This window comes from Mesoplodon bidens (genome assembly GCF_964165515.1).
Source record: "Mesoplodon bidens genome assembly, chromosome: 11".
Classification (NCBI taxonomy): Eukaryota; Metazoa; Chordata; class Mammalia; order Artiodactyla; family Ziphiidae; genus Mesoplodon; species Mesoplodon bidens.
The window spans coordinates 95,409,568-95,433,891 of NC_138167.1; the positions used below are offsets into that span (position 1 = coordinate 95,409,568).

Sequence of the window (24,324 nt, forward strand, 5' to 3'; positions counted from 1 at the left end):
AGTTTTAGCCACAGCAATCAGAGAAGAAAAATAAAAGGAATCCAAATCAGAAAAGAAGAAGTAAAACTGTCACTGTTTGCAGATGACATGATACTACACATAGAGAATCCTAAAGATGCTACCAGAAAACTACTAGAGCTAATCAATGAATTTGGTAGAGTAGCAGGATACAAAATTAATGCACAGAAATCTCTTGCATTCCTATACACTAATGATGAAAAATCTGAAAGAAAAATTAAGGAAACACTCCCATTTACCATGGCAACAAAAAGAATAAAATACCTAGGAATAAACCTACCTAAGGAGGTAAAAGACCTGTATGTGGAAAACTATAAGACCCTGATGAAAGAAATTAAAGACGATACAAACAGATGGAGAGATATGCCATGTTCTTGGATTGGAAGAATCAACATTGTGAAAATGACTCTACTACCCAAAGCAATCTACAGATTCAGTGCAATCCCTATCAAACTACCAATGGCATTTTTCACAGAACTAGAACAAAAAATTTCACAATTCGTATGGAAACACAAAAGACCCCAAATAGCCAAAACAATCTTGAGAACGAAAAATGGAGCTGGGGCAATCAGGCTCCCTGGCTTCAGACTATACTACAAAGCTACAGTAATCAAGACAGTATGGTACTGGCATGAAAACAGAAATATAGATCAATGGAACAAGATAGAAAGCCCAAAGATAAAACCACGTACATATGGTCACCTTATCTTTGATAAAGGAGACAAGAATACACAGTGGAGAAAAGACAGTGTCTTCAGTAAGTGTTGCTGGGAAAACTGGACTGCTACATGTAAAAGAATGAAATTAGAACACTTCCTAACACCATACACAAAAATAAACTCAAAATGGATTAAAGACCTAAATGTAAGGCCAGACACTATAAAAACTCTTTGAGGAAAACATAGGCAGAACACTCTATGACATAAATCACAGCAAGATCCTTTTTGACCCACCTCCTAGAGAAATGGAAATAAAGAGAAAAATAAACACATGGGACCTAATGAAACTTCAAAGCTTTTGCACAGCAAAGGAAACCATAAACAAGACCAAAAGACAACCCTCAGAATGGGAGAAAATATTTGCCAATGAAGCAACTGACAAAGGATTAATCTCCAAAATATACAAGCAGCTCATGCAGCTCAATATCAAAAAATCAAACAACCCTATTCAAAAATGGGCAGAAGACCTAAACAGACATTTCTCCAAAGAAGATATACAGATTACCAACAAACACATGAAAAGATGCTCAACACCACTAATCATTAAAGAAATACAAATCGAAACTACAATGAGGTATCACCTCACACTGGTCAGAATGGCCATCATCAAAAAATCTACAAACAATAAATGCTGGAGAGGGTGTGGAGAAAAGGGAACCCTCTTACACTGTTGGGTGGGAATGTAAATTGGTACAGCCACTATGGAGAACAGTATGGAGGTTCCTTAAAAAACTAAAAATGGAACTGCCATGTGACACAGCACTCCCACTACTGGGCATATTTCCTGAGAAAACCATAATTCAAAAAGAGTCATGTAACACAATGTTCATTGCAGCACTATTTACAATAGCCGGGACATGGAAGCAACCTCAGTGTCCATCGACAGATGAATGGATAAAGATGTGGCAATATATACAATGGAGTATTACTCAACCATAACAAGAAATGAAATTGAGTTATTTGTAGTGAGGTGGATGGACCTAGAGTCTGTCATACAGAGTGAAGTAAGTCAGAAAGAGAAAAATACCGTATGCTAACACATATATATGGAATCTAAAAAAAAAAAAGGGTTCTGATGAATCTAGGGGTGGGACAGGAATAAAGAAACAGGCATAGAAAATGGACTTGAGGACACAGGGAGGGGGAAGGTTAAGGTGGGACAAAGTGAGAGAGTGGCATGGACATATATACACTACCAAATATAAAATAGCTAGTGGGAAGCAGCTGCATGGCACAGGGAGATCAGCTTGGTGCTTTGCAACCACCTAGAGGGGTGGGATAAGGAGGGTGGGAGGGAGACACAATAGGGTAGGGATATGGGGATATGGGGATATGTATGCATATAGCTGATTCACTGTTATACAGCAGGAACTAACACAACACTGTAAAGCTATTATACACCAGTAAAGATGTTAAAAGAAAATTTATGCAGGAGTGAAGTGGTACGTCTTAGAGCAGTGGTAATGTTATAGGAACACAACTTTTGAGTGGGATTTGGAACCTAACGCTCATATATATTGCATTTAATACCTAAGGGCCTGAGACTGATTCCTGTTCAGTGGGGCCTCAATAGTTACCAACAGTCTGGAAAGATAGATGTAAGCAGTCAAGGTCATCTCCATATCTTTTCCAGGAATAGTATGCATGTCCAACTGCTCACGTGCAAGATTTAGATTAAAATCCAGTAAGCGTTGTCTACTGTGTGCCAGTGACACTTTATCTTGTTAACCTCCTCCTAAGACACAATTTATTTATATTCATTAAGTTTACAGAGGCTGATTTATTAAAACAGGAAGGAGTAAATCCTTCAGGCAAACAGAAACGTTTTATAATTCTCATCCATCATTTGTTCTCTATTAGGAATTTTATAGTTGTTATAAAGTCAGGAAGAATAGCAAACACACTTACTGCATGCCAGACACTGTTTCAAACAGTTTACACAGATTATGTCATTTGACCTTCACAACAACCTATTCCATAGGTACCATTTATAATACAATTTTACAGATGTGGAAACAGGGCAAGAGACATTGTCATTTAGCCAGGGTCACACAGGTTCTAATCATTGGATCTAGGATTCAAAATCAGCAGGCTGATTTCAAAGCAGGGACTGTTAACGTTGAAGCCATACTCTCACTGAGCACTGAGTGACTCACTCCTGAGGGTTTCAACTTTGTTTTGACGTAAGTTTAACACAGTACTCCTAAAATTTTAATGCATTTAAGAATTACTATATAAGGGTATAGACCCCAAATCAAGTTTTATAGGTGATAGAAGGGGTTTTTCAAGGGCAATCTTTTGCCTTACTAGCTGACTTTAGGATTAACCTTAGGAAGAAGCAATCTCACTGTAATTTGCAAAATCACAGCCATCCTGTGAAGTAAATGCAATGTAAGTAGAAGTCAGTCCTCCCTAACAGGGTGCTGGGATATGCCAATTACAGATAACTTATCTATTCATTAGGTCTCAGAAGTTTTTAGGTAACACTAGTCTACTTGCTGTATTGCAGGTGGTATATGAAATTTAAGATATAAAATAAATACTTAGAAATATATTTTTATTAGCAGTGTTGCCTTTTCAGACAAGTTTTAATCACTTCATTTATTTGTTCATTCATTTGTCCCTTTCCTCTTTCCCTTCCTTCTTTCCATCTACTCATTGTTCATTCACTACTATATTTTAGGTGTGTGGACAAAATAAAGCAAAATGAAACAAAACTCAAACATGGTCTTGTCCATGTTTAGCTTATGCCCTTTAAAAGAAGAAGGAGTTTTCACATTTTTCAGTATTGGTTTAACTCTTAGAAACACGCCCAGTGTTGATCAGTGGAACTGAATCTTTTGCCTAAAACCATAGAAAAATTTTAAATGCATTGAACTATGTCTTCATATTAATATATTAGAACTCTAATAGATAACATTCTGGTACAAGATAAGGATTATAAGAATCTCATTTGACTTTGGTAAATGCATTTGTTTGTAATCACAATACTTTCTTTTACTGCTAGATAATAGAAATAATGTATTCAGCCTAAAAATGTCCACCTGTTATCAAGCTGGGAGAATCAACTGCAATTGTCTATATTCTTTCTTTATATATATATATATATTTTTTTTTTTTTTTTTGCGGTACGCGGGCCTCTCACCGCTGTGGCCTGTCCCATTGCAGAGCACAGGCTCCGGACGTGCAGGCCCAGTGGCCATGGCTCACAGGCCCAGCTGCTCCGCGGCACGTGGGATCCTCCCGGACGGGGGCACAAACCCGCATCCCCTGCATCGGCAGGCGGACTCTCAACCACTGCGCCACCAGGAAAGCCCGAAAGCCAAATTATTGAAGCAGCATATTTGAAGTCAGAGGTTCTTTGCTTACATAGAAGAAACTACTAGTCATTGAGTAGGTGGATCCCAAAGGAAACTACTAAAAAAGAAAAATGACCTGTCGGATGATAATTAAAATTACCTGGAGGCTTAGCATTGATGATGTACCGCAATCCTTAGCATGCCGGGGAGACATATAGTAAAATACCTCTTTCCTCACAAAATCTATTTTTCAATCATATTACTTGGTCATATTTTCCGAGGAACTATATTTCCAACTCTGTATTGAAAATGGATAGATGAATGGCATTTGCTTTATTTTTTAAATGCCTTGAAAGTCAACTTCACAGACCGTTTCTCTTCAATAACCTAAGGAGTCAAGGGAGGAAAACATTCAGACATGGGATATAAATAATAAGTGAAGAAAATACAAGTATAGAGATGAAGGAAAATTGAAGTGCAGAAGTATAAATGCTGCAGTTTTACCTACACTTTTTCTCCTGAATGATGTTGAATGCAACAATTAACCTGGCTCTAACCTCCACCCACACCTCCCATTGACTCAGTGGGAACTCTTCACAGAGCTGCAATTATGAGCTGCACATAACACAGAATTGTTAACTTGCTCATTTACCATCTCTCCTATTTCCTAAATATATCATCTCATCTCCTACTATGAAAGTTCCACTGATATCAGATGCGGATACTTTATGTCTCAAGAGCTATAATATTTATATATATCTCATATGAAAATGAAAGATTAAAAATCTCATATCTATGGTTAAACTAGGTCTTTCACACATAGGAATCTCTGTTTTTTATGACCACTAGTCTGAATAAAAATGCCAATCACTATGTACTAACACATTATGATGCTGAAAATCTAGGGTGGGAATTTTGTCTGCATAAAGACTTGGGGTAAGGAGAGGAAGAGACCTCCGGCCTGATAATACGATTTCTACAGGCTCAGTAACATGTTCCAGTTTTTTCTCTTCAGGCTTTGTCTCTAATTTTAAAACTGATGTTGATATTAATTAGAATTGACATAAATGACCCAGTATAGGCACCACCATTTAAATCTTTATAGCCACTCTCTGTCCTCATCTAGTTCATTTTCCTCAAAGCATTTCAACTGAATGAATGTATTATTATCATTATTTCAAAGCTTACCTTGGAATGAAGAAGTTTTCTCAATAATTCCCTAAAACGTCTCCTGATGATTATCTTATTTTCTATGTAATAGCAGTATTTTCATTATATCCTCTCCATAACAAAATCTCTCATTTTTTCCTGTTATTTTATTGTTCTTTTTATACTACCTGGAGTATAAGGTAAGCTACTACAGTTAGTAGGAGTTCACAAAAGAGCAAAGAGTTTGGGGGGATATATACAGTGACGTTTTAGGGAAGATGTGAGGTGTTAAGAAATCTTGAGTCCTCAGAATTTCAAACTTTGGCCACTGCTTACTTTTCCTTTGTATACTAGAGATACTTCTTTAGCTAGAGTCAAAAGCCTTCAAAAAAGTAATGTTGTTTCATATCTTCCATGATGAACAATGAAGAAAATTGCATTGAGTGCTATCCAACCAATCAACCAAGCTACAGTTTGGTGTGAAGGCCTGTCTGTGTGACCTCAGATTGGGTCTTTTCTCTTCATATGTGACTAGAACATCACCAGTTGATATGGATAATTTTGACTTTCTGCTACTCTATTTAGAATTTGTAGTCATTTTCCTATAATAAATTTTAATATACTATTTCAAGAAGAACCTCCTCACCTTCCTGCTCAGAAACTTTAATGGCCTTCTGAATAAATTCTAAACTTTTCTGAGTGACTTCCAAAGCCCCCTATGGTACCTGCCATTCCCCTTCCCTACCAGCTTCTTTCTAATCTTCATATTTTGCTACTTCCTTCGCATCTTCCATGTTTCAGTCAAGTTTAACTGTTTCAATAATAACATACATGCCATTGCTTCCTGAGGCATACGTTTATACATTCTGTTCAGTTCAACTGAAAGGTCTATTCAGTTCTGCCTCCACCTAAAAAATCCTTCTGTTTTCAAAGACGCAGCATAAATGACATGTCTTTCATGATGCCTACCATGTTCCATGTAATCCTTTGTTCATATATTTTAATGTTGTGGCATTTACCAAGCCCTACCTTATTCTGGAGATAATTATGATGGCTATATGTTACTGTAGGGCAGGGGTCACATTTTATCTATCCTTTTCTTGTGAATCTCCATAGAATATAGTAGAGCAAATATCTTGTACAAATTAAGCAATCAGTAAATATAGTGAGCTAATTTTTCATTGTAAAATGCATTTAAAGTGAAGTTTATCTTCTAGGAAAAATGATTATTTTACTCATTCTTTTATTCACTAGTGTTTATTGAGCTCTGGTTTTATGCCAAGCAATGAATATACAGTGGCAAACCAAACATTGACTTTCTGCTTATGAAATTTACAATCTAGTGTTATAGTGTAGTATAAAAAGCACTGAACTGATGGTCACTTGGCTTTCAGTCCGAGCCCTGTTCCTCACTAACTAGGAAAAGTTGGGCAGATGATTTAATCTCTCTGGATCTCATTTTCCACTATTGGTCAGATTTGATGTTCTTTAACATCCTTACTGGCTCAAAAATATCATTATATTTTATTTTGACTCTGGAGGAATACATTTGGGTGGATGCAACTTGTTCAATAGTATATATGTCAATATCAATGCTGTCTTTTTTTTAGAATTAAGTTGCTTTCTCTCTGTTGGGACCGAATACAGTAAGAGCATGTGTGGGTATTTACTAAGTAATATCAAATAGTCATGAAAAATAGTAATCAGCTTCAAACAAATATTTTAGTAGTCCTAATATAATTTACTAAATGTTAGTAATAAATATAGGACTGGTATGTATTGCTTTAGACAAATGATGACCATATTGTAAAATCCTGTCCAGGAAGTTCCCCAGAGTAATGAGTGTTCCTTCCATTTATGTTCACTCAATCAGGCAGTAATGATGGAAAAGATAACTTTCCCAAATCAGTTCTGTGCTTAAGAAGGAACTGAAGATACTAAAGAATGGCTAGTATTTAAACATGCTCAAGTCTCTCCTTAAACACACCATTAACGTTCCATTTTTGGAGAAGTCATTTCTGAATCCCTAAACATTGATTTAGGTTATAGATTCTCACTGTACCATGTACTTCCCTTAATAGCATTTGTAACGATTTTAATTGAGAAGTAATTCCACAGATACCAATAATTCCAGTGTCAGTGATCTTGATTACTGCTTTATCTTCAGTGCTTTATCTTCAGTGCACAGGGCTTGGTGCATAGCAGCCACCTGACATGAAACTATATAATGAATGAATGAATGTATTTTCTTTCTCTCTATCTCTCTCTAACACACACACACACACACACACACACACACACACACTTCTGAAGCAAATAGCTTTCATAACTACCAGTAATAAAATTTGCTCTTAAGCTTTAAAAAAATCACCACTAAGTTGATTTTTTAAATATTTGAGGAGTGGAACAGGAAGGAGTAGTGGAGGGAAAAAAAGAGAAGAGCTCATGATGGTGATCACTGTCCCCTAAAAATTGCTGAATACACCCAGCCACCCATTCTCCTCCTAGGAGGCCTTCACCTGTCTTCTCCAGGGATCAGGAAAAGCAAGCACCTTAGATGCTGCCACTGCCTATTAACTGTACTGAAAAACATTATCCCTTGCATTAAAACTATATATCCATCTTTTTAAATATCTCTGTATTACCGAATTATGATAATGTATGTCAACAATTCATGTGCAGAGTTCAAAACTGACTTCAGTATGGAAATTCAAAAATGAATATTTGTGTGTCCATGCACACACACACACACACACACACACACACACACACACTTAAAGTAGACACCAAATAGAAATTTTTAAAAAACACTAGTAGTCTTTTGGGATAGAGACAATTTTCATGACCTTTTGTAAATACAAATTTGACACAGAGTGTAGTTGCAATAAAGATAAGACCAGTAGAGAGCACTACATGCACTAACATTTAAATATTCTTTTGAATACTAACTAGTAACAACATTTAATGAAAGAATAGTATTTCTCACTTTAAATTTTACTTAGAGTTTTCTCTAATTAGTGAATCAATGTGTTACTTTATTTGAAAAAACAAGGTACTTAAACATCTTCTTGTGTTTTCATTGTGTTCCTATCTCATTTGGTGGAAATAAAACCTTCAATAAAACAAATATCCAAAAGTGGATTTTTTTAGGCTCTTACTTTTTTAACTCGCTTTAGACACTGTTAGCTTCTCAGTTGAAAATTGTGGTGATCATCATTGATTTACTGGATTGCTGGATGGTGCTTCATACCACATATTTTGAAGACAAAAATGGTCATCAGTCTATGGCAAATAGTTTTTTTCAATCACTTTGGCATCTTAGGTTCAATTAAATATGACAGTTCTATAGAAAAGAGGTAACAATTCTCATGGGATAGAATGCCTACAATGAAGCAGGAATAAAATGGCTGCAGGTATGATAATCTGAGAGCATTATCATTGAAAAGGGCCACATTAGTCCTGGGTTATACGGAAGTACACAGTTATAACCGAGTGGAATTTATGCTCATAAAGATGATATAAGCAAGAAAGATTTTCCTTCTTAATGCCGTTTGAGATAGCAAAAACCTAGAAACAACCTGAAAGTTCATCTATAAGAGAAGATTTCAGTGGAATTTTTTGAAGTAGTTAAGAGAGATTTTACATATATAATGTATCGATATGAAAATATCACTAGATAAAATAATCAACGTGTAAAATACGGTGTATAAGGCTATTTGAGTTTTTAAAAAGATATGTGAACACACATGTATGTGTGTAGATATATACATGTGTATGTACATACAATTTCTGAAAGAAGACATGAAAATCCCTGTTAACATTGGTCACTTGTGGTAAGGTTTTGTAATACCTATCAAGAATTGTTTTCCATGTGCATTGTCTTACACTTAACGTTTCAAAACAAAATTCCTCATTAAAAAGAAAATATATTGGGCTTCCCTGGTGGCGCAGTGGTTGAGAGTCCGCCTGCCGATGCAGGGGACACAGGTTTGTGCCCCAGTCCGGGAAGATCCCACATGCCGTGGAGCGGCTGGGCCCGTGAGCCATGGCCGCTGAACCTGCGCGTACAGAGCCTGTGCTCCGCAACTGGAGAGGCCACGGCAGTGAGAGGCCCGCGTACCACACACAAAAAGAAAATATATTAACTACATAAAAGACTTAATAGTTTACTTGCTTGTCCTAGGTTAAAAATGGCAGAGATTTGCTTACTTTCTCCATTTATTTGCAATTGCTTTGATTTGGGGTCTAGACAAAAATATTTGGCTTGATTTGCCACTACTGATCTAGGCAAAATTCGAGGTGACAGGTACCTGATGATATTTAGAGTTAAAACATTTTTCATTTGCCTTATTTTTTTAAAATTTTTATTCTAGTTAAATCCTCAAGAAGCCAAAATAAAGTCATAATTGTGTTTATTATTCAAGTAAATGCTTTGAGCAAGAAGTAAAATTAAGAAATCACTGAAAGAGGAAGTTTCTCAAAGACACTGTATTTCAGGATGGTGTCTTGCATAGCTGCGGACTTAGGGAATGGCACAATAAGGTTATAAGCATCAGAAAGATCCACCTACACGAGCAAGGGGATAAAAATTCATCGAGGACCAGAAAAGCAGAGAAGGCAGAGAAGCAGAGAATGAGGCACTTAGTTTAAGAAAAACATAATTTGACCCCACTGAGAAGTTTTAGGAAAAAGATATTACACTTTATGCTTCAGGTTGAGCCTAAGAAAGATCACATTTAAATGCAAACCGATTAAAATTGTAGTGATATTTGCTTTAATTTAGAGAATTGGAGGATAAAAATAAGCGTTTATAACTCTCTCCTGAATGTGCTGTCCATGCTAATGTTGCATTTTGCTCTCAAACTTGCTAATTACTGGCAGTATGGCCCTCAGCACACCTACAGTAAATTCTATTACTGCCTCAATTACTGTATTGTGACACAATCTGGGAAGAATTTGAAGATGGCCTTTTCATCTCTTTCTTCCTAATATTCCTAATTAATTCCATTGTTCCAGAATTAGAGAGAAGTAAGTTGGGCAGGATTAAGAAAAGAAATGAAAGTCAGGAACTGAGGTGCTTTTCAAGAGAAAGCCACTTAAACCATATTTTAAATAAAGCTAAAGTTTGAAACAAACAAATAAGCCTTGAACATCCTTAGTGTCCATTTTTAAGGATCAAGCCAATAGAGTTCTCTCATCACCATGATAAGATTCTCTAGTAACACAGGCACCCAATTATGATAATCTTGTCCCTCCTTTTCTTTCGTTCTCATGAAATCCCATAGAAGATCTGGTCCACTTGGTTAGCAATCTTTTGATTCAAAATTGCAAAGAGTAGCTTTCTCCTCAAAGGTGTGACATTTTATTATCCGCACACAGGAAAGAAAATATCTCCAAGTCTCCTCTAAAAGTGAATGTAGGGACTTCCCTGGTGATGCAGTGGTTAAGAATCTGCCTGGCAATGCAGGGGACATGGGTTTGAGCCCCGGTCCGGGAAGATCCCACATGCCGTGGAGCAGCTAAGCCCATGTGCCACAACTACTGAGACTGCATGCTACAACTATGGAAGCCCGTGCGCCTAGAGCCCATGCTCTGCAACAAGAGAAGCCACTGTGATGAGAAGACCTCTCACCACAACGAAGAGTAGCCCCCGCTCGCCGCAACTAGAGAAAGCCCGCACGCAGCAACGAAGACCCAACACAGCCAAAAATAAAAAAAAATAATAATTTAAAAATGTATTTTAAAAAATAAATAAAAGGGCTTCCCTGGTGGCACAGTGGTTGAGAGTCTGCCTGCCGATGCAGGGGACACGGGTTCTTGCCCCGGTCCGGGAAGATCCCACATGCCACAGAGCGGCTAGGCCCGTGAGCCATGGCCGCTGAGCCTGTGTGTCCAGAGCCTGTGTTCCACAACGGGAGACGCCACAACAGTGAGAGGCCCGCGTAACGCAAAAAAAATTTTTTTAATTTAAAAAATTAAAAAAAAATAAAATAAAAAATAAAAGTGAATGTAAACTGCCTCCAGGAAGCATTCAAAGAATCCAGAGGGTTTTTTTTTATTATGTATGCCTTTAACATATACAAATTTATACTATCACTTATTCTTGTTGATACATCATTGTGTAATTCATACTATGCCTTTCCATTGATGCTTCTCTTTCCTTTCCAAATATTTTGTAATTCCTCAGAAATAACATGAATGTCTCCTATTTCTTCTAACTTCATCCCAGGCCCAGCATCCTAGTCAGTACTCCATCAAATACAGGGTAGATATGTTATTTTAAAAAAATTTTTGTATCAAACACAATGTGACTTATTTTCTGATCATTCTAATGTTGCCTGCTCCCTGCTGCATGTTTCATCACAACTTTCTATTTTATTTTCCTTGTGGACTTCGTGGTATGATGGCAAATGTTTAACAACTAGCTTTCCTGAGGAAAACACAAAGCTTCCATATGTAGTATTTGCCAATATCCATGGTGTAAACACTCCCACCATGGCCAGTCTAAAGATACCAATGTGATGTCACTAAAAGTGACGGTGGGGCAAGGTGCACATAACTGGGTCTCAAGTGTGAACAGGCTTCAGCATATCACTGTTTGTGGTTCTTACTACTACCTAAGATTATCTGATTTATTGTTTATTTGTGTTTTATCTGTTTCCCTTCATAAAATCTAAGCTCCATAAGGAAAGTCACTCCCTCCATGTTTACCACTGAACATAGAGCAGTGTCTGGCATATACAGTAGCAGGTGCATCATAAAGATTTGTTGGATAAAAGCATAATTGTAGACTCAAAATTGAGTATATTAAAAAATTTTAAGATGTGATGGTAATACAAATATTTTTTAAAAACCATTAAAGTTTGTGGGTTCTAAAAGTTCAGAAATATCTCCTGAGTAGATGAGAGGAAGAGATGAGTCCAGTATCACTTTTAAAAATCATTTTATCTTGCCTCTCTTGCATCTATTAGGCTTTCCCAGTGGTGTAACTATGAGGTTGGGATGCATAAAGAAAAAAGGAAAATTGTAAGCTTTGAATTTAAATTTCATTATAAAAGATCAATCATAACTTCTAATTGTGAAAATAGAAAAATGTTCATTTCAAAATGAAACAAAAACATCATTTTATATTCTATGAATTAAATAGGCATAAATAAAATATACAATTACCAGAAAGACTTTGCACTTATTACATGTGCTATTGCCTATGGCAGAATCAGAGCAAACATTAATTATTATATTTATTATTTGCATGATAACTGGTAATGTAAAATAATGCAAATAAGACCCTACAAATGAGGATTATTCAGATTTCAGAATTCTTCCAGAATTTTTAAAAATGTCTTTTGAGGACTTCCCTGGTGGCTCAGTGGTTAAGAATCTGCCTGCCAATGTAGGGGACACGGGTCTGAGCCCTGGTCTGGGAAGATCCCACATGCCGCAGAGCAACTAAGCCCATGCACCACAATGACTGAGCGTGTGCTCTAGAGCCTGCAAGCCCACGTGCTGCAACTACTGAAACCCGTGCACCTACAGCCCATGCTCCGCAACAAGAGAAGCCACCACATTGAGAAGCCCGCGCACTGCAACAAAGAGTAGCCCCTGCTCAATGCAACCAGAGAAAACCCGTGCACAGCAACGAAGACCCAACACAGCCCAAAATAAGTAAATTAAAATAAATAAATTTAAAAAAAATTTTTTTAATGAAAAATAATTAAAATCAACATTTTATATTTTTATTTCATCTTCAATTTTCTAACATCCAACACTGAATTAGTAACTTTATTTCATTCTGATGTTAGTAGTTTTTAAAGTAGATGCCAGAACACAATTTTTTTTCTTAGCCTGGATAGTCTGTACATTTCATTGTATGATGGGCACAAAGCTATTCATGAAAGGTTCATTACATTTCTATTAATTACATTATCTTTCACAACCTGACTCTCAATGGCCTTGCTTAGTCTTGTTTTTCTTATGCTCCAAATTGAACTGCCTATTTTGCCCAAACGCACCATGTCTGCTCTCCCATCCCTGGCTTTTCTCTCCCGCTTCTCAGAATGCCCTTTTCCCTTATCTCTGTCTTTTGTAATCGTGACATTATTCTAGACTCAATTCAGTCCTCAAATTATTCATTCTCTGCACAGCACATAGTCACTAACTGATCTCTTTCTTGTTTGTTTCTTAGGTTTTTTTATTGTCTTTCTCTCCTGTATAGAACATAAGCCAAGTGAGAACAGGGCCTTTTCTTGTTCACTGCGATATCCCAGTGCCTAGAACAGAGTCTGGGATATAGTAAGTACAGTATTTATTGACTGAACAGACAGATAAGTAGTTATTAAAACAAGTCTAAGATTCAGATATTTTACCATGAACATACTTGTCACTCAGTTTAAAAAAGCTCGAAGGAGAGAATAATATAGTAAGATTCTCTATGATTATTCAAAAAAAACCCCAAACCTTTATATTCCAAAGTATAGGTTGGCACTTCATCTTAATCTAGTGCTATTTTGACAAAGCTGTGAGAATTAAAGAAAATAACGTGATATTGTAACTCAGTCAAAAATAATTTCTAACACCCAAGGCTGAAAGAATTCCAGTTCGTAGGTGCTATTTTCCTCATATGAAACTGTGCTTATTATATTCCATTTATAATCTAACTAAACACATTTTCTTGGTATGCTAATGCTTTATTCAAACCTTCTCTTGATTTTGTCATTTAATTCACAAAGATTCAATTAAGTGAAACAGACCTTAATGTAACTTTGAATTTTTTAACAAGAAGAGACTTTATATTCAAAATAGGTAGTCATCTTAATATTAACCTGTATTTATATAAAATGGAACCAGTGTCATAGTTCTTTCCTCCTTTGACCTAAATTTCCTCCATGCATTTCTCTCTTTGAGTAAATCTCAAGCATAACAAAAAAGAGAAAGGATACACACACACACACTCATATATGGAACTCTGAAATAAAAGGCTGAAATCACTAAATCTTGAATAATGCAAGGTGAAGCATGTTTCTCAGTGGAAAGCACAGGGGCTCTTGAATACAGGTGCTACTATTTTTTTTTAAAGACATTCACTTAAAAAATTTTTTTATTTTATTTATTTTTTGGCTGCATTGGGTCTTTGCTGCTGCACGCAGGCTTTCTCTAGTTGAGGCAAGCCAGGGCTACTCTCCGTTGCGGTGCATGGGCTTCTCATTGTGGTGGCTTCTCTTGTTGCGGAGCACAGGCTCTAGGTGCACAGGCTTCAGTAGTTGTGGCTCACGGGCTCTAGAGTGAAGGCTCAGTAGTTGTAGTGCACGGGCTTAGTTGCTCCATGGCATGTGCTATTGCCTATGGCAGAATCAGAGCAAACATTAATCTTCCCGGACCAGGGCTCGAACCCGTGTCCCCTGCACTGGCAGGCAGGTTCTTAACCACTGCACCACCAGGGAAGGCCCAGGTGCTACTATTTTTAATCAAGTTGCTTAACCTCTCTGAGTCTCAGTTTACTTATCTATAAAATGGGATAATAATACCTAATCCTCTGGGCTGAAAAGATAAAGAGAAACCAACCTAGCTCCAAGCCTGGCATATATATAAAGTGTTCAATAAGCATGTCTGAATTAATGAATTTCATTGAAAATAAAGGTGCCACAGAGGTAAATTACTATGTATCATTTAATGAAAAATTGCACTGATTGTGTAACCAAATAGCTAAAAGTATAATCACAGGTGTTTTTAACAATTCCCTGATTAATACACAATCAGCAAGGCAACACACATGTGAATGGATCAAGTATACTGACCTTGATGAAACACTGTGTTTGGTACAGGAGTGGTCCAGGCAGTTACTCAAGAGACTTAAGCATGGTCATAGCTACCAAAGCAATACAGTAGATTAAGGATATTTTCTTATGTTTCTGCACGTCTCAATTAGAAATTCACAAGTGTTATTAGAGACAGTAGCTAGTTATTCATCCTTCATAAAAAACAAAATCTAACAGATAATGAATTGTTTATTATTCATTTTTCACACCTGTGCAGACATAAGCTAAAAGCATTGAACTTGCCACTATTAGAAATAATAACTAACGAATATATGGTGATTTGTGCTTTCTCGTCCTGTCTTTTTCAATCCATACAAAAACCCTACAGAGTCAACACAGAGGGAGAATGGTAGAGTAAATTTTCAATTAGGGAGCTCAAAGCATAAGTCCAGAAACATTCTATTAAACATTTGGTGCTGAGGCTACATCAGGAAACAAAAAGACAAAAAGCCTACCTTCATGGACTTCACAATCTGGGATTTGTATTGAAATCATGGCTTTTAGATTTATGAATCAAGCCACTAAAGTACATATTCACAATACAGGATGTTGTTAAGAACTACATTAGTGGCCAAGGGATTTGTATGTTCTTTTCGTCCTCAGTTATTGAATGAGGTTTGATATTTTGTGCAAAGCCTTGGAACATACTCTGTTGTTATTGTCCACAATTCAACTTCTGTCTGTTGTTTGATTTAGGGGAGATGAATAATGATAATCCACCAGAATTGTTGCTTCCTCCTGTCTCCCACAGCACTTCCTTTCTACGGTGCTTAGAGCACTTACTGCTCTCATTCTTGCTCAGAGCTTGCTCATATTCTCACAGCCAGCTCATTATTTGTCTCCCAACCTGTACTGAGCACTGTCTAGAAAAAGTGCCACGTCTCATTAATCTTTGCATGGCTAGCGCCTAGCAGAGTCTTGCCATACAGTTCAGGTGGGATGTATGTTTGTTGTATGAATATATTTGTATATACTTTACTGTTTTCAAAGCACGTACATGTGCATGATCTCATCAGACCCTCACAAAACTCAGTGAGATTGCAGGGAAGAATAAGTTTCCTCATTTTACAGAACCTCAGTGAGACTGAAGATTACAAATGCCCTTGTTTGACAGATGAAGAAACTCGGGATCAGTGAGAGATTTGATTTCTGAAAAGCACATAACTAAGACTTGAATTTCCAGATCAGTGTTCTGTCTAAACACTAAATGAAAATATAGGCATGCTGAACTATTATTTTCCGTATGTCTTTAAGGTGTGTTAGGTGTTTGGCCAATCATTTATGACTTTCTCAAATCACTGGTGAAATCTTGTTTGTTAGTTTTTTTTCAAATGTAAACCATGAGATGGGAAAGTTTTCAGAAACCATCAGTATTGTAATCAGAAGACAATGACGTAGATTATATGCAAATCTTTTGCTGTAAAACTGTGTCTGTCTTCAGGAGTATAATGCTAGCCAAAACAATTCTGCTCTGTCATAGGGAAGGTGACGGAGGCAGCTTTGTCATTTCCAATCCTGAACCCATAGTCATCACCCTTCTGCTTACACAAGATTTCTATATGCCTCTTAATTTCTTGATCAAAAAAAATGAGAGTCCCTACAGTGGCAAGATAGTGAAAGCAGTCTGTTGGGGTGAAGGGGTCACAGCTAATAGTTGAAGGTTCTAGTAACTGAATCTTGATCAACAGACTCTAAAGTCACCCGTTTAAAAACATCATCTCCCATTAGATTACAGGCTACTGGAAGGCAGGGACAGTATTGAATCCCCAAGTCAGGCCATGGCTTAGTTCAATTCCTGTCACATATGTTAATTAGCAAGTGGCAGCTCTGAGGATCAACCTGGAGGAGTGCTAGGGACATGTTTTTCAAACTTAGTGATAGAAACCTCTCTTTGTGTTTTTAATTGTTTTCTCATTGTGATTTTTAATTTAAAACCATTATTAAGAAGTTTGCTTGTGAGATACGTTATTTTCTAGGCAATATACTCAGGCCCTTAACGGGGGCCTAGTGATGGAACTCTGGCTTTATGTCAGTTATCTCGTGTACTGTTATAAGTCAACATTCCGAAATAAACTTTAACAGAGATTAACAGCAACTACAGTTAAACCCCAACATTTCTGAACTAGAAGCATTTTCCTTCTAGGGGACGGGATTAAAGGGTTGACAAATTCTCTTAATCCGAAAAAAATCATCTCTCTGCCTCCCTCCTCTCTATCCCCTCCCTTTCATTCTTCTCCTTCCCCCAGACGCACGGACACTCTGACCATTTTGTTTGAGTGGAAAGTTGAAAGAAAGCGACACACTAGCTACACGCATCCGGCGCTCCTTGGGGTGGAAGAGCAAAGTTCTAGGGCAGAGCCTTCCTTGCCAGAGCCCGCGATGCTTTCGCTCTCCGGTCCCTGCGCAGCTTCACGCCGCATCTGAAGGTCTGCCCTTCGCGGAACAGTCGCGTCTCCATCTGGCTGCCAACCCACCCAAGCCTTCTCTCCTCCACAACCACCACCTTCCCTCCTTCCCCCCTCCTTTCCGTCTTCCCTCTCCACCCCGCCCCCAATCTCCTCCTCTTTTTCTCACTACAAGCGGTTGCTGATGCTGAAGCTGAGCGTCACTTCGGCTCCCACGGCAGACATGGCGACATTGACAGTGGTCCAGCCGCTCACTCTGGACAGAGGTAAGGGAGCAGCTCACCCGCCAGGCCACTGCGTCCCCTCTGCCGCCCCCTCTGGCCCCGCCAGCTCCCACCAGGACCGCCAGACGTGCTCGGGCAGGGGGAGCAGGGCAGCGAGGAGGAGCGAAGAAGGCTTTCGCGCTGAGAGCAGGATACTTTCTTCCCCTTTTCTCTGCCCGCCACGTCCCCGCTGCCCCCTTCACGCCTCACTCGCCCGGCACAAGGGTGCCTTCGCCGGGCTCTGGCGCCCCCGCCGCCACTCCCAGCCCCTCGCCGGATCGCCTCCGGGCCGCCGGCTTTGTTGGAGCGGAGGCGCGGGGATCGCTCGGCGCCCGCCCGGGGCTCGGGGTTGGTGAGGGGCAGGGAGGAAGCTGGCCGAGCCGGGCGAGGGCGGCTGCAGCCGGAGACCGGGGAAGCCTGGCGAGTGAGCCGCTTGCCACCCTACGCTGCCGGGGGCCTGGGAGGAAGGAAGTTTGTCCCCGCGCCGGGGGGCGAAGGTCGGTCAGGCTGCGGGTGCCCGGGCAGCCGCCCGGGGACGGACAAGGCGTACCCCGTGTGACCTGTGCCGGGGCGCACGGCGGCTGGGCTGCCGCGGCGGGGAGCTGCCCTCGGCCGAAAGGGCAACGCGGAGCGCGGGCAGCCGTGCCGGGGCCGGGGGCGCAGCGTCGCGGCAGCCGTGCCCTGCTCTCCCGGGCTTCGCGCTCTGAAGGTGCCAGGAGTCGTGTCTGCCCTCGCCGCCGGCGGCTCTCCGGCAGTGGCAACTCACAGTTTCTCCTGCCCCAGCCAGCCTCGTCCTCTCCCAGCCCTGTGCCACCGCGGTGCCCGGGCTGCGGAAGGCGCTGGGACGCAGCGCAGGCTGGGTTGAAATTCAACTTCTGACCTCCGACCCTGTGCGTCCTGCTCTCCGACTTGACTGGGGAAGCAATGTTTGCTTCCTTCCCAGGCCCTCCCCAAGCCTAAGGACGGAAACCTCCGCTGCGATCTCGGCCTCTCCGGTGCATCCGTGCGGGGTTATACCTGTCCTTTGCGTGTTCGAGTTTCCTTTCTGGCTTCCGACGTCCAGTTATGAATGCGCTGAGTCTCAGGACTCTGCAGCGGAGGACACCTCCTCGTCCTGGTCCGCAGCGGCCGGATTTAGGACCGTGGGCGGCCATTTGGAAATGGTGTGCTCAGATGAAAATGATTTAGTCCGATGTGCCTCTAAAAATATTCTTTCTAGCGGATTAAACTGGACTATGGGGCAAGGCAAAAGAGCATCCTATTGCGAGTACAGTGAAAAGGCCAGGGCAAACTTAGTGAGGTTTTTAATTTGGAGAGGTTGTGGGTGACTTTAATGTAATCTGTTGGCGCCAGAGCGGATGTTATGTGGTGCCCATAGCAACCTTACTTGGGGTAGGAGTTGAAAGATAAAAAAATAATTGATTTTATGTTGGGAAATGTTGGTTTGCAATCTAGTGAGTTAATAACATTAGTTAAAAAGGTCAGAAATCCATTGCATAATCCATGATTTCTCCCCAGGATCATCATCTGCACTAAGCAGGATAAATCCATTGCCTCTAAAAACCAAACAGATGGCAAGCTATTAGAAATTATGGATTTCCCAAGTATTTCTGTTTTAATGTAATGAGATCTTATATTGTCCCATTCCTAAATCATAGTCTTTAAAGATTCCCAAGTAAAACGACTATGTTAGGAGAGAAAACGAACAAGCAAACAAACTCCAAGAAAATTGCATACCTGAGGAATTTTATATACTACTACTACTAAAAACATTTCACTTTGGGGGGGTCTTACTTTAAATGCCTGGATCAGTCGTGGAGAGGAAGTGCAATCAGACTAAGTTGTATTCTTCTTGTTCACAGCCAGACTGTACCTGTCCTTCCCAGTTGTGATTAGGTTCATGGATTAAGTAGCTCAAGAGGCAAGGGTGGGTGAGACAGTGAATGTATCTGAATAAATTCACCAGCAGCTCACTGCGAGGTCTGTAGTTTACAGATGGTGGGTTACTGGCATCATTACTGTGCATGAAGTCAATACATATTAATAATTTCCCCTATACATTATTAAAATATAATTAACTGATTAATTACATCATTAAATTGATGAAATAAACTGATAAAAATTTTCCTACAAAAAATAAAAATCTCTTAAAAGAGAGAGCCCAATAATACTTATCTGGCTCCTAGCTGTAACTCTGATACTCACTTTGGAGTAGTTGGTTAGCCTCTTTGGGCATGTTTTCCTCTATGGCACATAAGGAGTTTGGATTAAATGATTCTGCCACTGTGCAGCTTTAACAGTCTAGAATTCAACGAATTAAAATTAGGACTCAGTTTCCGGTCACCTACTGGAAGATTTTGCAGATCACTTCCTCTCCCACCCCTTCCAGGTGTCCTGTGACGTGCTCTGAGGTCACCCACTACTTTGGCCTCATCAAAGCATTTCTCAAACTCAGCTGCATCTATCTCCTCATTGAACGGAACTCCTTGAGGGAAGAGACCATTTCTAAATTCATCTTTGTATTCTCAGTGCCTGCCATAGTCCCTGATCACAGTAGAAGATCAAAAATTAATGTAAATTAGTGTAAGGGAACTAAGGATTGTAACAACTTACGCGCCGTTAAAATATAAGGTTTTCATAGTGAACAGAGGTACAGCTCATAGATTCACAACATTTTTTTTTTTTTTTTTTTTTTGCGGTACGCGGGCCTCTCACTGTTGTGGCCTCTCCCGTTGCGGAGCACAGGCTCCGGACGCACAGGCTCAGCGGCCATGGCTCACGGGCCTAGCCCCTCCGCGGCATGTGGGATCTTCCCAGACCGGGGCACGAACCCGTGTCCCCTGCATCGGCAGGCGGACTCTCAACCACTGCGCCACCAGGGAAGCCCGATTCACAACATTTTGACCCTGGAAAGAATGGCAGGGAGAACATCGGCCAGTGGTTCTTAAACTTTCTTTCCCCCCATGCACTTGACAGATTTCCATCAGCAACCATAGCTCACTTATCTGTGATTATTAACCAAGGGGGATTGTGGCAGGTGAGCACAGGAGAAAAGGAAAGAAGACACTGCATAAAGCCTCCTAAGGGCATCTCATCAAGCAAACCCAAATACATAATCCATATGTATTCTGCTGGCTCTTTTCTAGCATCTTCATTTTTCAAATGAAAAACATGAAAGAAGCAATGATAAGAGATGTTTTCAAGGTTACTCTACTAGTTAGTGGGAGATTTTATGCTAAAATCTAATTTTTCTTGTTTGATGCCCTTTGGCATTATCAACAGATTCATCTGGAATCTTCAGGGCGGAGGTTTTAAGCAAACAAATCAAAGCTATGGCTTGAAATTAAGATTGATCCCTCCCAGAATTCAAAAGATATTATCTGAAAGTAAGAAGCTCAGAAGTCTGTGCTACTTTCCTGGCTCTTGTCTGGGAAGCAAGCCTTAGCTGGAACCAGCCTGGCCCTGAAAGGACAAACAGGGTGGCTTCAGGTTTTCACTGCTCTGTGTACATCCTAAACTCTTTTCCATCTGCCATTAAGACCTCAGATTAACTCTATGGGGGCTTATGTGTGGCTGTGGTCACAGCAGCTTCCTGTTCACGCTGGTCCCAGTCCTTAAGATTGCCTATTGAGTGCCTACAGCAAGTCAGATCCTACTGTGGGATTGCTATATACTGGTGAGCTAAACAGACTACCACATAGTCTTCATGGTAATTAGAGCTTAAGGAGGGAAAGAAATTACACACACATGCACACACACACACACACTCATTCAAATTAGAGCTTAAGGAGGGAAAGAAATTACACACACATGCACACACACACACACTCATTCAAACCATTCATTAATTCAATAAATATTCATTTATCACCTGCTATATACGAGATGCTACAGGAATGCCAGAGACAAAGTTTCTGCTTTTATGGTCCTTAAGAGTCTAGTGGGGAAAACATAATAAGTTAGGAATTCATTCATTCATTCAACAAATTATTGAGTGTCAGCCTTACGGCAAGCACTGTTTTAAGCAATATGGTGGTCCTAATGAACAAAGTAGATAAAGCCTAATGGAGTTTACATACTAATGAGAGAACCACACACTGAACACATAGGTATACAACTATAAGTGCTAGTGAGAAAAAGTAAGAATCAAAGAGAGTGATGGGCTGCTGTTTGAAACATGATAGTCAAGGAAGACCCTTTCCTCCGAGTTGGTGACATTGGAGAAGAGACCCGATGGAAGTGAGGAAGCAAACTTTGCAGATATCTGGAAGAATGTGCTCTGGAGAAGGACCTCACGTGTGTATCCTGGGAGCATCAAGAAAGTCAGTGTGAAAATGTGAGCACAGGGAAGAGTGGCAAAAAATGGGATTTGTGAGTTGGTGGCCAGGGGCCAGATGATATAAGTTATAATCACGATTTTAGATTAGTTGAAAATAGGAAGTGCTCTGAAAACAATAAACATGACAGGAGGATAGAGAATAATGGGGAAGGACCTATTTAGATGGTGTTGGTCGAAGAAGGCTCACTGAGAAAGTAAAATTTAATCTGAGTTCTGGTGTATTAATAAGACCCTTAGGAAAAGCATTATGGATAGAGGGAAGAATACACAAAAAAGCAGTTGCACATGTAAAGCTTGGCTACCATCCCATTAATACCTCCATAACCAAGCAAATGATTGAAAAGAAAAATTACCAAGAAATAACAACACTCTAAGTATGCATCTGGGGTAGATATTTGGTTATAAGTATACCAAGAAAATCTCAACTTTTTGCTTCTTACTGCTAGACTAAAACACTATATATTTAGATTTTCAAAGATACCTTCTTTTAAAATTAATTATTTTTGGCTGCGTTGGGTCTTCATTGCTGTGTGTGGGCTTTTCTCTAGTTGTGGCAAGCGGGGACTACTCTTCTTTGCAGTGTGCAGGCTTCTCATTGTGGTGACTTCTCTTATGGAGGAGCACGGGCTCTAGGCACGTGGGCCTCAGTAGTTGTGGCTCGTGGGCTTCAGTAGTTGTGGCTCATGGGCTCTAGAGTGTAGGCTCAGTAGTTGTGGCTCACGGGCTTAGTTGCTCCATGGCATGTGGGATCTTCCTGGACCAGTGCTCGAACCTGTGTCCCCTGCATTGGCAGGCGGATTCTCAACCACTGCACCACCAGGGAAGCCCCAAAGATATCTTGAGCATTGTAATTTACATGTCACTATGCATAGATCTACATGTTGAACCCAAGTGGTCATTATATGAGATATATTCATTTTCAGTGTAATATTTTATATTAGACTGTGATGTGGAAAGTAACTGTAATTTACCCTTGTGGCAAAGAGAAGATGCTGATAAGGAGATTAGTGTGGAATCATCTCTTCCAGAATTTAAAATATTCAGTGCAATTCTTCCCTACACCTTTGCCCGGATTTTAATCTCTACAACCAGGAATGACCTTCAGCTAAAATGAAGGGAACAAGGCAGGGTGCAATCCATGACACTTAATACCATTATAATGAAGAACATAAAAATACTTCACTATATTAAAAAATGCATGGATTTAGGAACTTTCCTTCAGTCCAGTAGCTCCAACTCTCCTTCACTTTCTATCTCAAGGTCAGAAAAGATAATACAATGGAATTCTCCAAAATGTTACTTCTGCTTATCTTTTTGCCCTGATTTTAAGCAGAATGGCTTTTTAAAAAATCATGACTTATAAGGAAGTCTTTACATGACTTATAAAGAAGACTGACAAAATCAATTCTTGGAGAAAAATGGATAATTAAAATAATTTCTATGAGTAATTGAAATTGTGTAACTTTAGGGGCTTCCCTGGTGGTGCAGTGGTTAAGAATCCACCTGCCAATGCAGAGGACACGGGTTCGAGCCCTGGTCCGGGAAGATCCCACATGCCACGGAGCAATTAAGCCCGTGCGCCACAACTACTGAGCCTGCGCTCTAGAGCCTGTGTGCCACAGCTACTGAGCTCTCGTGCCACAACTACTGAAGCCCACACGCCTAGAGCCTGTGCTCCACAATAAGAGAAGCCACTGCAGTGAGAAGCCTGTGCACCACAAAGAAGAGTAGCCCCTGCTCGCCGCAACCAGAGAAAGCCCACACACAGCAATGAAGACCCAACACAGCCAAAAATAAAAATAAAATAAATAAATTTATTTTAAAGAAAGAAATTTTTGGGCTTCCCTGGTGGCGCAGTGGTTGGGAGTCCGCCTGCCGATGCAGGGGACACCAGTTCGTGCCCTGGTCTGGGAAGATCCCACATGCTGCGGAGCGGCTGGGCCCCGTGAGCCATGGCCGCTGAGCCTGTGCGTCCGGAGCCTGTGCTCCGCAACAGGAGAGGCCACAACAGTGAGAGGCCCGCGTACCGCAAAAAAAAAAAAAAAAAAAAAAAGTGTACTCAACAGTTGACTGGGGAAAATATAACCAAGAGTGACTTTTTGACTTTTGTTTAGTGCTGTTTAATTGTGAAGCATCACATGATGCTGAGAGAGGCATACACATACCAGTCAGGGGTGTGAGCACTGGATTCAGATGTCTGGGTTCAAATCCTACCTATGCCTGCCTCTTCCTTAGCTCTGTAACCTTGGCCTGTTAATATCTTCTCTCTGTCCTTTACTTTTCATCTATAAAATTGAAAATAATAATAGTTTCTATC

General features: G+C 40.0%; 1 protein-coding gene across 6 annotated transcripts in view; it reads left to right on the forward strand.

Annotated features, from left to right (window-relative positions):
- LIN7A (lin-7 homolog A, crumbs cell polarity complex component) overlaps positions 1-24,324 on the forward strand; it is a 245,147-nt gene that overhangs the window by 99,767 nt on the left and 121,056 nt on the right. For 5 of the 6 annotated variants that reach the window (XM_081249927.1, XM_081249928.1, XM_081249930.1 and 2 more), the window contains 2 exons: positions 17,247-17,426; positions 17,581-17,671. The exons of the other annotated variant lie outside the window; for it this stretch is intronic. In XM_081249927.1, coding sequence (XP_081106053.1) covers positions 17,590-17,671 — 82 coding nt within the window. In that variant the 5' untranslated portion in view covers positions 17,247-17,426; positions 17,581-17,589. The remainder of the gene's footprint in view (positions 1-17,246; positions 17,427-17,580; positions 17,672-24,324) is intronic. 6 annotated transcript variants of the gene reach the window in all.